The sequence below is a fragment of the Peromyscus eremicus genome, chromosome 8a, assembly GCF_949786415.1.
Source record: "Peromyscus eremicus chromosome 8a, PerEre_H2_v1, whole genome shotgun sequence".
NCBI lineage: Eukaryota > Metazoa > Chordata > Mammalia > Rodentia > Cricetidae > Peromyscus > Peromyscus eremicus.
In genome coordinates, this window is record NC_081423.1 from 11491626 (window position 1) to 11505252 (window position 13627).

Consider the following 13627-nt stretch of genomic DNA (forward strand, 5'->3'; position numbering starts at 1 on the left):
TACCCGGTCCCCACATATCAGCTAACCCCTGTAACTCCAGTTCCAGAGCACCCAGTGCCCTCGTCTGGTCTCCAGGAACTGCACACACAAAATACACAGACCTACATACGGGCCAAACACCATGTACTTAAATATAAATCTCAAATTTTAAAAGAGTGATAAAGGAGTTCTATGAACATACCTGCTCACAAATTGTAAACCATAGGTGAAACAGACCAGTTCTTTAAAGACAGTTACATGCCAATCCTTACCCAGGAAGAAACAGTATGAATAGCTGTAATCACCTTGCTGGGTCGGGTCTTCCTGTGAGATGTGCTCACATCAAAGACTGTTGTGAGAAAGAAAGCTTAGTGCTGTCACCCAGGAGCTGGGTGGGCACAGTTTGGAGTTTTCCCAATGAAAGTAATGAATTTCATAGGACAGTTGTATCAAGTAAGGTCTCTATGATTGTAACACCACAAAAGGTTATTCTGGAGGAACCACTGAGAACATAAAGAATATTGTTCTGTACCAGTTGTAGTATTGCACGTCTTTAATCCCAGCACTCAGAAGGCAGAGGCAGGTGGATCTATGTGAGTTCACAGCCAGCCTGGTCTACAAAGTAAGTTCAAGGATAGCCAGGGCTACACAGAGAAACCCTGTCTCAAAAAAACAAAATATATATAGTCCTAACCACAAAATGACCATACCCAGTGCTCCAAGATGATTGAAATGAATGTCCAGTGCTTCTTGACCAGAGCTCAAGCTTTATCTATTCCTTTCTTCTAGATGAAATACGCTAAGAGAGCCACTCACAAGCATCCTGAATAACAGCATCCCATCTGAAACCACAGTCAGTCCCCAATTCTTTTCCAACATCACCCAAAAGCAAACTCAGCTTATCATAATTTCTTTTTAGCAGCTTCCAACTGAGACACTTCACTGTTCCCCAAGTGTGTGCATTCTCTCCTCTTTTAATCAAGAATAAAGTGTAAGCATGTTTGTGGTGCCCTTTGTCAGGAGGGCACTCATGACTGGAATGAAGTGATTTGATTGGAGCATTTTTATTGGGCAGGAGACAGAGCTCAGCTGTCACTTGCTGCTCTTCTAGAGGTTCCAAATTTGGTTTCCAGGAACCATGTTGGGTGACTCAAATACACTTGTAACACTCTTCTGTCTCTTTGGAACACATACATATGTGGCACACACACACACACACACACACACACATTTTAAACATTTAAGAAATTTTATATTTATTTTGACATGACAGGGAATCAAACTTGGGCCTCTTACATGCCAGATAAAGACACTACAACTGAGCTGCATCCCAAGCCACTTTCTACCTTTTCCTATGTAGTCTACAACTCGGATTTTATTCTCCCAAGAAAGATAGTAGATGCTTTCCTAACAAAACAAAAGTTAAGTTTCACACAGTAGAACAAATATGGTTTTCTAGGAAATTACTTCTTTATATGATCTTTTTTAGCCTTACTGAGTAGATGAGAATTTCATGGTAAGCACTTTCCTTAAAGCTCCTTTCATGTCCTTGTTCCTCAGGCTGTAGATGAAAGGGTTCAGCATGGGGGTCACCACTGTGTACATCATGGCAGCTGCCATGTCACTCCCAGCTGAGTGAGAGGAGGAGGAGGAGGGGTTGAAATACAGGGATATGATGGTGCCATAGAAGAGGCCGACCACAGCCAGGTGGGAGCTGCAGGTGGAGAAGGCTTTCCATCTTCCCCTTGGGGATAAGACTCTCAGGACAGCACAAGTAATAAGGACATAAGACACGAGGATACAAACAAATGGAGAAATCAATAACAGCCCTCCGACAAAGAGAATCATCAGCTCATTGAGGTGTGTGTCTGAGCAAGAGAGTTTCAGGAGGGGAGGCGTGTCACAGAAGAAATGGGGGATGATGTTGTCTGCACAGAATGAGAGTCTAGCCATGAGCAGAGTGTGCAACAGAGCATTCAAGCTGGCTACCACCCATGACCCGACCACAAGGAGGGCACAGAGCTGATGGGTCATCTTTGTTGTGTAGTGTAAGGGGTGGCATATGGCCACATACCGGTCATAGGCCATCACAGCCAGCAGGAAATTGTCCATGACAGCAAGCACACAGAGAAAATACAGCTGTGTGAGACACCCAGAGAAGGATATGGCCTGACTGTCAAATATGTGAATGGCCAGCACCTTGGGGACAATGGTGGAGGAGAAGCAGACATCCACAAAGGACAGGTTGCTGAGGAAGAAGTACATGGGGGTGTGCAGGTGGGAGTCTGTGCTGATGGCCAGGATGATGAGCAGGTTTCCCAGGACAGTGGCCAGGTACATGATGAGGAAGAGCAGGAAGAGGAGCTGCTGCTGCTGCTGGGGCTGCCTGGAGAGTCCCAGGAGGAGGAACTCGGAGACGCTCGACTGGTTGCTGCCTCTCATGGTCTGAGCCCAGCTACAGAGAATGGAGACAGAGGTCAGAACACAGTCTTCAGGTTAGGATGTTACAACCACATGTCTATTAAGCCTGCGTTAAAGTTTCTGAATTGAGATCCACTCATTGTTTCCACATACTCAATTTACAAATCCCAGTTTTACGTGGTGCTGGTTTCCCAGGTTCACCCTTATAGTTGTATTGAATATAACACAAAAGCATTCACATACACCAGCCTTCCCTGCAATCATGTGGACCTCTGGTAACATTCCCAGTCTCTCTCCCACCCCTTATCAGCTTGAACAAAGTAAAAGCTGCCAGTTATTGTAGTGACCTCAAGCTCCAACTGATGGGCCTGTGACTCCTGCTGCTGCTCCTCTATGTGAGAGTGAGCAGGACTTACTGTAAAAGAAACATTTTCATCTCGACTGAAAATACCTGGACAGGCAAGCTCTATTGTTTTCACTTTGGAGTTGCTGAGCAATAGTGTTGCTTTTTCAAAGGATTGGAAAGTCTCAGAAATATAGGAAGGTTCTGAGAAAGTGAAGAGTGGATGATCACTGTCTTAGCCCTGAGTGTAGGAAGGAGGTTTGGGAGAATTAGACAGGTATTTCCTGCAGCATCCAGTCCCACTGGGTATAGACTCCCTAAGCATCTCATTAAAGACCAGCAGAAAGTTGTTGTGTCACCTAGCTCCTGGTCCCTGTTGACCCAAACTGATGGAGTAAGTCATCTAAGCTCTCAGTCAGAACTTGGGGATGAAGCAATCAGGAAGGAGACAAGTCCCAGAGAAAACTCCCTGAGAGCTTCATCAACTTAGTTATCTAAGCTGGTAGAATTGAAGATTTGGTCCAGATTCTTCTTCCTCTTGACGTGGAAACCGTTGGTGTTGCACTCTGCCCTCTTACCGCATAGGTTGACAGAACATTTGCTGCTAGGAAGCCCTGGAAGAACAGAAGGGAGTGACTGGCATTCCAGGGTCAGGGTTGATCCTATAAAACATTTGGTGTAAAGTAAATGAGGGAAGAGCAAGATGGAAGAATTTGTAGTCAGCCTTGACTAAAGGTCATCCATGCTCAGAGTAGGCTTTCTTTGAGATGTCTTCCCAGCCCGCAGTGAGTCGTCCATTTCTGAAAATCTATAGATTCTTCACCAGCTTCATTTGTATTCCGCATGCCTTCCCTAGACAGGATTCATGCTAGGACTTAGAAATCTAGCATGAGGACAGAGAACAGGTAGGCCATCCTCAGTGTGACTTGTCATGGCTGGGTCCATGTGGTGATATATTTGTATCCCAATATATTATGTACCCTAATACATTTATCTGGGAATCAGAGGACAGAGAATGGGTAGACCATCCTCAATGTGACTTGCAACGTCCATGAACACCTAGAAGCTTACAGCTTTCCCCTGCTTGATTCACAGATGAACAAGCAGAAGTCTAGAGATGACAGAAAAAAATGTAAACAGAGGCATGGAAGGAAGCTGAAGGAAGTCCTACTGGATATTGAGTTTAGGATTCTGGGTACTTCTAATGACCAGATCGATGAGGCTTTCATTCCCATTCAATGTTCAACAGTAAAATCAATGTCTTTCTTAGCTCAGCCTGGAAAGCAGATTAGAAACTGATAGCATTTGGTAGCTTACTCTTCTTATTCAGACACACTGAAGTCTGAAGTGAGAAAATTGCTGCCATGATCTGGGCTAGCCTGATCTATTCTACCAAGACCCTGTCTCATAAAAACAAAAATGGAGTAGAGAAAAAGAAACATTGCACACTAGAGAGATGACTTGGTGGTTTGGAGGACTTCCCAGCACCCACATGGTGTTTCTCAACCATCCATAACTCCAGTTTCAGGTAATCTGAGACCTGACACCCTCTCCTAATCTCCTTGGAATGCCTGTGATGCACAAGCATGTATATCCAGGAAAACAAACACATATACAATAATTATTTTAAAAATAAAGAAAATGATAATCGTAGTCTGGGCTACATAGGCATGTCTCTCTCACACACAAATACAATAAGATAAAATAGAAGAGCAGTGTTCAAGGGCATAGATGAAATGTTGTTGTCTCTTAGTTAATTCTTGTATCTATGTGCTTTGAACATCTATGCTATCTGCTCTTACATATGTTTGAAATTCTCTACAATAGAGATGTTAGTTAAATATCAGCACTTTTGCTGGCCATGGTGGCACATGCCTTTAATCCCAGCACTGGAAACAGAAGCAAGTAGATTCCTGTGTGTTTGAAGCCAATCTAGACTGCACAGTGAGACCCTGTCTCAACACACAAAAACCATTACTTTTGTAAGCTTGGAAGATGGCTCAGTAGGTAAAGTGCTTGTTTATAGACTTAAAGACCACAGTTCAGATTCCCAGCACCCACATCTAAACCAAATGAGTGTGGCAGCCAGCCTGTGATCTAGTGCAAGAGGCAGGGATGAGATCCCCAGGGGAAGCCGGCTAGGTAAACTAGCTGAGTCAGCAAGCTCTGGGGTCAGTGAGAGAGCCTGCCTCAATACAGAATGTGGAGAGGGATTGCAGAAGACACCTGGCATCATCCTCTGACTTCTACATGATGTGCACACATATCTGTACACACACACACACACACACACACACACACACACACACACACATACCAGTACAGTTTTATTCAGTGATTAGTAAAGTTTAAAGAAAATAAAAATACCAGAACTGCAACTGCAGAGGATGTAATGAAAGGTAGCATCATGACCTGCTCAAAAATCATTTAAGGGGCTGACTGGAGTGGTACAATACCTGCCTGTACATGTCTAAGTCTCCTCAGGGAGAGTGAGGAAGGTCAGCCTGGCTTATATAACTCCTCAAAACAACAACAACAACAACAAAACCATCTGGGAGAGGTTTCCCACATACTAACAATGACCTCAGAAACTACTCCCTTTTAAGATAGTGGAGGAGGTCCTTGTGCTCAGAGATAAGCACTAGGCAGTCAGGAATGTTAAACACACAGGGTTGTCTCTTCAAAGGGAGAGAGGTATATAACCTGTTTTCCACCCAGGAAGCTAGGAGCAGACATGGTGAATAGCCTGGTGTCCTCTTAGCTATCCGAGTGGCCGGGCCACACTGGGTTCCCCAGCCCCTCATCTTGAACTTGTCTCAGTCAGTCTACAGCACTGTACTCCCCCAGGCCCCTATCATGAGCTTGTTCACCTTGATCTGTGACCTCAGTTAATCTATGGACCCATCTTTATGGAAGACGTCACTTGTACTTTACAGTGAGTTTCGATGTAATCATGTCTTAAGCTTTGTTGTGCACATGGAATTGAGTTAATTATCCCCAGAAAAGGTTTTACCAAAATGTGCTGTGCTTAAATGTGCCTAAAATAAACTACTCGGTGTCAGAGTCTGGAAGTTTGAACCAACACTGGCCACTGAGTCATGTTGAACTGAACTACCTTCTTCTCTCCTGAGGATCATTACTGTGCTAGCATTGGTGGTCGTAGAGACCCCTTCATGAGTGCTTTGCTTACACACACACACACACACACACACACACACACACACACATATACATACATATATATATATATATATATATATATATATATATATATATAATATATATCTCACAGGCATGCCTAGTGCCCATGGAGGTCAGAAAAGGATGTCAGGTCTCTTGGAAACGGAGTTAATGACGGTTGTAAGTCACTATGTAGGTGCTGGAAATCAAACTCTGGTCCTCTGAAAGAGCAGTGGCTGCTCCTACCTCTGAGCCATCTCTCTAGGTTGGATGCTGTAGTGGGATTTATTTCTCTCAATATAGTAAGTCAGTCTGGTTTAAAACACTAGAGTGGTTGACAAAGTGGAAGAGAGTATTAATGACTTTGAGCCATCCTAGGATGCTGACAGGCAGACTCAGAGCTGTATTTCATGAGGTGCCTCATCAGAGGATTCACAGTATTAGAGGGATGGACTGCATAAAAGAACTCAGCCAATAATAAGGAAATAGCAATAACAAGAACAAACACTAGACCAGGAGGAACCAGAACCTGGATATGCAACTATGCATTTCAGATATATCCAGTTTCCAACAACAAACTGAAAGATATGCAAAGGAACAGAAAAGTATGACTCTGTCACCAAACAGCAAGAAAAAAGATCAGAGCCATCTTTAACAAAATACTTCGAAGTAGCCATGGTAAAAATGTTGACCTGCACGACTGAAGAGATAAATGAAAGTATGATGACAGTGCCAGCTCAAACAGGGATGAAGGAGACAAAAACATGGGGAAATGCCAAACAGAAATTCTGGAATTGGGAAGTAAACAGTTGAAATAAACCATCCACCAAATGGGCTTAGCAAGTTTGAATCAGATAAAGAAATAGCTGGCAAACTTGTAATTATTCATATACAGAGTGTGGAAGTTGAAGAGCAGAAGAGAAAGAATGAGGGAAAAGTGAACACAGGGTCAAAGGTAGACAGCATTAGTGCAGCAAAAACACACACTAAGGACTCTGGGGAAGAAAGAGGAAAGAAGCCAGGCTTGGTGGTGCACGCCTCTAATCCCAGCACTCCAGAGGCAGAGGCAGGAGGATCTCTGTGAGTTTGATGCCAGCCTGGTCTACAGAGCAAGTTACAGGACAGACTCCAAAGATACACAGAGAAACTCTGTCTTGAAAAAAAAGTAGTCCTATGTCCCCTAAGCATCTGTTTATGACCTGGCTTCTTTGCACTGAGCCTTACCCCCAAAGGTCCCATCACTTCCCAATAGCACCCAGACTTGTAACACATGAACCTGAAACACAGGTATCAGAAATCACTGAGGAAGATTACTAGCCCTCTCTACATTAAGAGAATGATGAAAGGGAGCTGGGGAAATGGCTCTGTGGTTAAAAGAATGGCTGGTATTTCAGGGAAACCAGTTTGGTACCCGGTCCCCACATATCAGCTAACCCCTGTAACTCCAGTTCCAGAGCACCCAGTGCCCTCGTCTGGTCTCCAGGAACTGCACACACAAAATACACAGACCTACATACGGGCCAAACACCATGTACTTAAATATAAATCTCAAATTTTAAAAGAGTGATAAAGGAGTTCTATGAACATACCTGCTCACAAATTGTAAACATAGGTGAAACAGACCAGTTCTTTAAAGACAGTTACATGCCAATCCTTACCCAGGAAGAAACAGTATGAATAGCTGTAATCACCTTGCTGGGTCGGGTCTTCCTGTGAGATGTGCTCACATCAAAGACTGTTGTGAGAAAGAAAGCTTAGTGCTGTCACCCAGGAGCTGGGTGGGCACAGTTTGGAGTTTTCCCAATGAAAGTAATGAATTTCATAGGACAGCTGTAGCAAGTAAAGTCTCTATGATTGTAACACCACAAAAGGTTATTCTGGAGGAACCACTGAGAACATAAAGAATATTGTTCTGTACCAGTTGTAGTATTGCACGTCTTTAATCCCAGCACTCAGAAGGCAGAGGCAGGTGGATCTATGTGAGTTCGAGGCCAGCCTGGTCTACAAAGTAAGTTCAAGGAAAGGCGCAAAGCTACACAGAGAAACCCTGTCTCAAAAAAAAAAAAAAAAAAAAAACACTGTATATAGTCCTAACCACAACATGACCATACCCAGTGCTCCAAGATGATTGACATGAGTGGCCAGTGCTTCTTGGCCAGAGCTCAAGCTTTATCTATTCCTTTCTTCTAGATGAAATATGCTAAGAGAGCCACTCACAAGCATCCTGAATAACAGCATCCCATCTGAAGCCACAGTCAGTCCCCAATTCTTTTCCAACATCACCCAAAAGCAAACTCAGCTTATCATAATTTCTTTTTAGCAGCTTCCAACTGAGACACTTCACTGTTCCCCAAGTGTGTGCATTCTCTCCTCTTTTAATCAAGAATAAAGTGTAAGCATGTTTGTGGTGCCCTTTGTCAGGAGGGCACTCATGACTGGAATGAAGTGATTTGATTGGAGCATTTTTATTGGGCAAGAGACATAGCTCAGCTGTCACTTGCTGCTCTTCTAGAGGTTCCAAATTTGGTTTCCAGGAACCATGTTGGGTGATTCAAATACACTTGTAAACTTCTTCTGTCTCTTTGGAACCCATAAACATGTGACACACACACACACACACACACACACACATTTTAAACATTTAAGAAATTTTATATTTATTTTGACATGACAGGGAATCAAACTTGGGCCTCTTACATGCCAGATAAAGACACTACAACTGAGCTGCATCCCAAGCCACTTTCTACCTTTTCCTATGTAGTCTACAACTCGGATTTTATTCTTCCAAGAAAGATAGTAGATGCTTTCCTAACAAAACAAAAGTTAAGTTTCACACAGTAGAACAAATATGGTTTTCTTGGAAATTACTTCTTTATATGATCTTTTTTAGCCTTACTGAGTAGATGAGAATTTCATGGTAAGCACTTTCCTTAAAGCTCCTTTCATGTCCTTGTTCCTCAGGCTGTAGATGAAAGGGTTCAGCATGGGGGTCACCACTGTGTACATCATGGCAGCTGCCATGTCACTCCCAGCTGAGTGAGAGGAGGAGGAGGAGGGGTTGAAATACAGGGATATGATGGTGCCATAGAAGAGGCCGACCACAGCCAGGTGGGAGCTGCAGGTGGAGAAGGCTTTCCATCTTCCCCTTGTGGATGAGACTCTCAGGACAGCACAAGTAATAAGGACATAAGACACGAGGATGCAAACAAACGGAGCTATCATTAACAGCCCTGCAACAAAAAGAATCATCAGCTCATTGAGGTGTGTGTCTGAGCAAGAGAGTTTCAGGAGGGGAGTGATGTCACAGAAGAAGTGGGGGATGACGTTGTCTGCACAGAATGAGAGTCTAGCCATGAGCAGAGTGTGCAACAGAGCATTCATGCTGGCTACCGCCGATGACCCGACCACAAGGAGGGCACAGAGCTGATGAGTCATCTTTGTTGTGTAGTGTAAGGGGTGGCATATGGCCACATACCGGTCATAGGCCATGACAGCCAGCAGGAAATTGTCCATGACAGCAAACACACAGAGAAAATAAATCTGCGTGAGACACCCAGAGAAGGAAATGGCCTGACTCCCGAGTATGTGGTTGGCCAGCACCTTGGGGACAGTGGTGGAGGAGAAGCAGACATCCACAAAGGACAGGTTGCTGAGGAAGAAGTACATGGGGGTGTGCAGATGAGAGTCTGTGCCGATGGCCAGGATGATGAGCAGGTTTCCCAGGACAGTGGCCAGGTACATGATGAGGAAGAGCAGGAAGAGGATCTGCTGCTGCTGGGGCTGCCTGGAGAGTCCCAGGAGGAGAAACTCGGAGACGCTGGACTGGTTGGTGCCTCTCATGAGTCTGAGCCCAGCTACAGAGAATGGAGACAGAGGTCAGAACACAGTCTTCAGGTTAGGATGTTACAACCACGTGTCTATTAAGCCTGCATTAAAGTTTCTGAATTGAGATCCACTCATTGTTTCCACATACTCAATTTACAAATCCCAGTTTTACGTGGTGCTGGTTTCCCAGGTTCACCCTTATAGTTGTATTGAATATAACACAAAAGCATTCACATACACCAGCCTTCCCTGCAATCATGTGGACCTCTGGTAACATTCCCAGTCTCTCTCCCACCCCTTATCAGCTTGAACAAAGTAAAAGCTGCCAGTTATTGTAGTGACCTCAAGCTCCAACTGATAGGCCTGTGACTCCTGCTGCTGCTCCTCTATGTGAGAGTGAGCAGGACTTACTGTAAAAGAAACATTTTCATCTCGACTGAAAATACCTGGACAGGCAAGCTCTATAGTTTTCACTTTGGAGTTGCTGAGCAATAGTGTTGCTTTTTCAAAGGATTGGAAAGTCTCAGAAATATAGGAAGGTTCTGAGAAAGTGAAGAGTGGATGATCACTGTCTTAGCCCTGTGTGTAGGAAGGAGGTTTGGGAGAATTAGACAGGTATTTCCTGCAGCATCCAGTCCCACTGGGTATAGACTCCCTAAGCATCTCATTAAAGACCAGCAGAAAGTTGTTGTGTCACCTAGCTCCTGGTCCCTGTTGACCCAAACTGATGGAGTAAGTCATCTAAGCTCTCAGTCAGAACTTGGGGATGAAGCAATCAGGAAAAAGACAAGTCCCAGAGAAAACTCCCTGAGAGCTTCATCAACTTAGTTATCTAAGCTGGTAGAGTTGAAGATTTGGTCCAGATTCTTCTTCCTCTTGACGTAGAGACCGTTGGTGTTGCACTCTGTCCTCTTACTGCATAGGGTTGACAGAACATTGGCTGCTAGGAAGCCCTGGAAGAACAGAAGGGAGTGACTGGCATTCCAGGGTCAGGGTTGATCCTATAAAACATTTGGTGTAAAGTAAATGAGGGAAGAGCAAGATGGAAGAATTTGTAGTCAGCCTTGACTAAAGGTCATCCATGCTCAGAGTAGGCTTTCTTTGAGATGTCTTCCCAGCCCGCAGTGAGTCGTCCATTTCTGAAAATCTACAGATTCTTCACCAGCTTCATTTGTCTTCCCCACACCTTCCCTAGACAGGATTCATGCTAGGGCTTAGAAATCTAGCATGAGGACAGAGAACAGGTAGGCCATCCTCAGTGTGACTTGTCATGGCTGGGTCCATGTGGTGATATATTTGTACCCCAATATATTATGTACCCTAATACATTTATCTGGGAATCAGAGGACAGAGAATGGGTAGACCATCCTCAATGTGACTTGCAACATCCATGAACACCTAGAAGCTTACAGCTTTCTCCTGCTTGATTCACAGATGAACAAGCAGAAGTCTAGAATGACAGAAAAAAAATGTAAACAGAGGCATGGAAGAAAGCTGGAGGAAGTCCTACTGGATATTGAGTTTAGGATTTTGGGTACTTCTAATGACCAGATCGATGAGGCTTTCATTCCCATTCAATGTTCAACAGTAAAATCAATGTCTTTCTTAGCTCAGCCTGGAAAGCAGATTAGAAACTGATAGCATTTGGTAGCTTACTCTTCTTTTTCAGACACACTGAAGTCTGAAGTGAGAAAATTGCTGCCATGATCTGGGCTAGCCTGATCTATTCTACCAAGACCCTGTCTCATAAGAACAAAAACGGAGTAGAGAAAAAGAAACATTGGATGCTAGCGAGATGCCTTGGTGGTTTGGAGGACTTCCCAGCACCCACATGGTGTTTCTCAACCATCCATAACTCCAGTTTCAGGTAATCTGAGACCTGACACCCTCTCCTAATCTCCTTGGAATGCCTGTGGTGCACATGCATGTATATCTAGGAAAACAGACACATATACAATAATTATTTTAAAAAGTAAAGAAAATGGCTCTTTGAAGGCTGAGGAATCTAAAACGTTACAATTAAGGCTAAAAAGTAAAAAGAAGAGCACTGGAGGAAGGAGCTGACTCCGTGGGATGTGACCAGAATGGACCCCAACATTCTGTCCTAGGCCGACCCAGGGCCCATCCTCTGATCCTAGGAAGTCCAACAACTTGGAGGTGTTGGGGAGATTGCCCTACTGATCAACTGTTCAGCTGAGATCCTTTCAGGAGAGGTTTCAGAAGCCTGCAGCCTGCAGTCTGAGGAAACAAGATCAGCTGAGGAGTTGGTGAGCAAGCAAAGCACGACCCGAGAACGTAAGAGAAAGAGCCGTCCAGCCACCGAACTAGATCACCAGAATCATAAGCCTACCCTACACTGACTGGGAACAGGTAAGGCCCCATCTCTGGACCAGTAGACCAGGTCTCTAACCCCTAGGCCCTACCTATCGGAGCCCCAGGGACCAGGCAGCTACCTTTTCCTGCTCTCTCACCAAAAAAACCCAGCCCCTACAAACCCAACAACCACTGGACTCATAAGCCCACCCTGCACCAACTGGGAACAGCCATTGGAGCCCCAGAGACCATAAAGTGGCCTCTTTCCCTACCCCCTTGCCAAGAAAATTATCCCATGGGACATCAACAACCACCAGAGCCATAAGCCCACCCAGCACCGGTTGGGAACAACTGCTCCCCGAGACAGAACCCACTAACACTGATTGGACTAAGCTGCTCCTGGAGAAACAGAGCCCAACAACACCGATTCCACCAAGAACTCCCAGTGGACCAAGACTATCTACTGGAATAAGAGAGGCAATCTCAAACACAGACACCACCTGTGTGGAGCAGAGGAAGAGATGAGTAGATGCCAGTGCAAAAATACAGGCAACAACATAAAGACTTTTATGACACCATCAGAACCTAGCAATTCTACACCTGCAAGACCGGAACACACCAACGCAGAAGAAGCAGAAGAAATCAATCATAAAAATGACTTTAAGAAGATGATATAAGCCGGGCCGTGGTGGCACACGCCTTTAATCCCAGCACTTGGGAGGCAGAGCCAGGCGGATCTCTGTGAGTCCGAGGCCAGCCTGGACTACCAAGTGAGTTCCAGGAAAGGCGCAAAACTACACCGAGAAACCCTGTCTCGGAAAAAAAAAAAAGAGAAGAAGAAAAAGAAGAAGAAGAAGAAGAAGAAGAAGAAGAAGAAGAAGAAGAAGAAGAAGAAGAAGAAGAAGAAGAAGATGATGATATAGAGAGCTCCCATCCAGACCAGAGGTGAGTGTCTGGGGTCATACCCAAGGAGGCCTGCCCCTAGGTCCCATCCCTGGGCCCCAGCTGTTCCCTGGGAAGACCCGCCCAACTCGGCCCCTGTTGCCGGCCAGCGGGCAGGGCTCCCACTGGGAAGGTTCCTCTTCTCCAAGACCACCCAGCAGATCCTGCAATCTACACACCCTGCCCCCACACCCATCTACCTGAGACCCCTGACACTTCCTGAGAACTGGACACCAGCCCCCAGCTCCCATCTAGCCCAGAGCTCCCATCTGGCCCAGACAGCTCCATCTGGCCCAGAGAGCTCTCATCAGGCCCAGAGAGCTCCCATCTAGCCCAGAATGCTCCCATCCGGCCCAGAGAGAGAGCTCTCATTGGACAAAGAGCCGTCATTGGACCAAGAGTAAACTTAGAAGACAGGGAATCTGCCATCCCTGATTAGACCAAGAGTGGCTTTCTGGGAAGTAGAATCTGACACCTCTCATTGGACCAAGAGAGGCTTCCTGAAAGCCGAATCTGTCAGCTCTAACTGGACCAAGAACCCTGATAAGACCAAGAATGAATCCACGAGAAGGGCAGACGTCAAGGCAGAAGTACATACAACAACATAAAGAGCAATACAGCATC

General features: G+C 45.1%; 2 protein-coding genes across 2 annotated transcripts; both read right to left on the bottom strand.

Moving 5' to 3' along the window:
- Positions 1 to 1272: 1272 nt before the first annotated feature.
- LOC131916680 (olfactory receptor 1361-like) lies at positions 1273 to 4144 on the bottom strand. The gene has a single exon (XM_059270120.1). The coding sequence runs from the start codon at positions 2419 to 2421 to the stop codon at positions 1471 to 1473; it is 951 nt and encodes a 316-aa protein (XP_059126103.1). The 5' UTR covers positions 2422 to 4144; the 3' UTR covers positions 1273 to 1470.
- Positions 4145 to 8697: 4553 nt separating this feature from the next.
- On the bottom strand, positions 8698 to 10877 carry LOC131916682 (olfactory receptor 1361-like). Its single transcript, XM_059270122.1, has one exon. It carries the CDS (start codon positions 9761 to 9763, stop codon positions 8816 to 8818), a length of 948 nt encoding a protein of 315 aa, XP_059126105.1. The 5' UTR covers positions 9764 to 10877; the 3' UTR covers positions 8698 to 8815.
- Positions 10878 to 13627: the final 2750 nt, after the last annotated feature.

What these genes read in the sequence shown, in the direction of transcription:
- LOC131916680 (XM_059270120.1), bottom strand. Translation starts at nt 2,421, where the DNA reads ATGAGAGGCAGCAACCAGTCGAGCGTCTCCGAGTTCCTCCTCCTGGGA.
- LOC131916682 (XM_059270122.1), bottom strand. Translation starts at nt 9,763, where the DNA reads ATGAGAGGCACCAACCAGTCCAGCGTCTCCGAGTTTCTCCTCCTGGGA.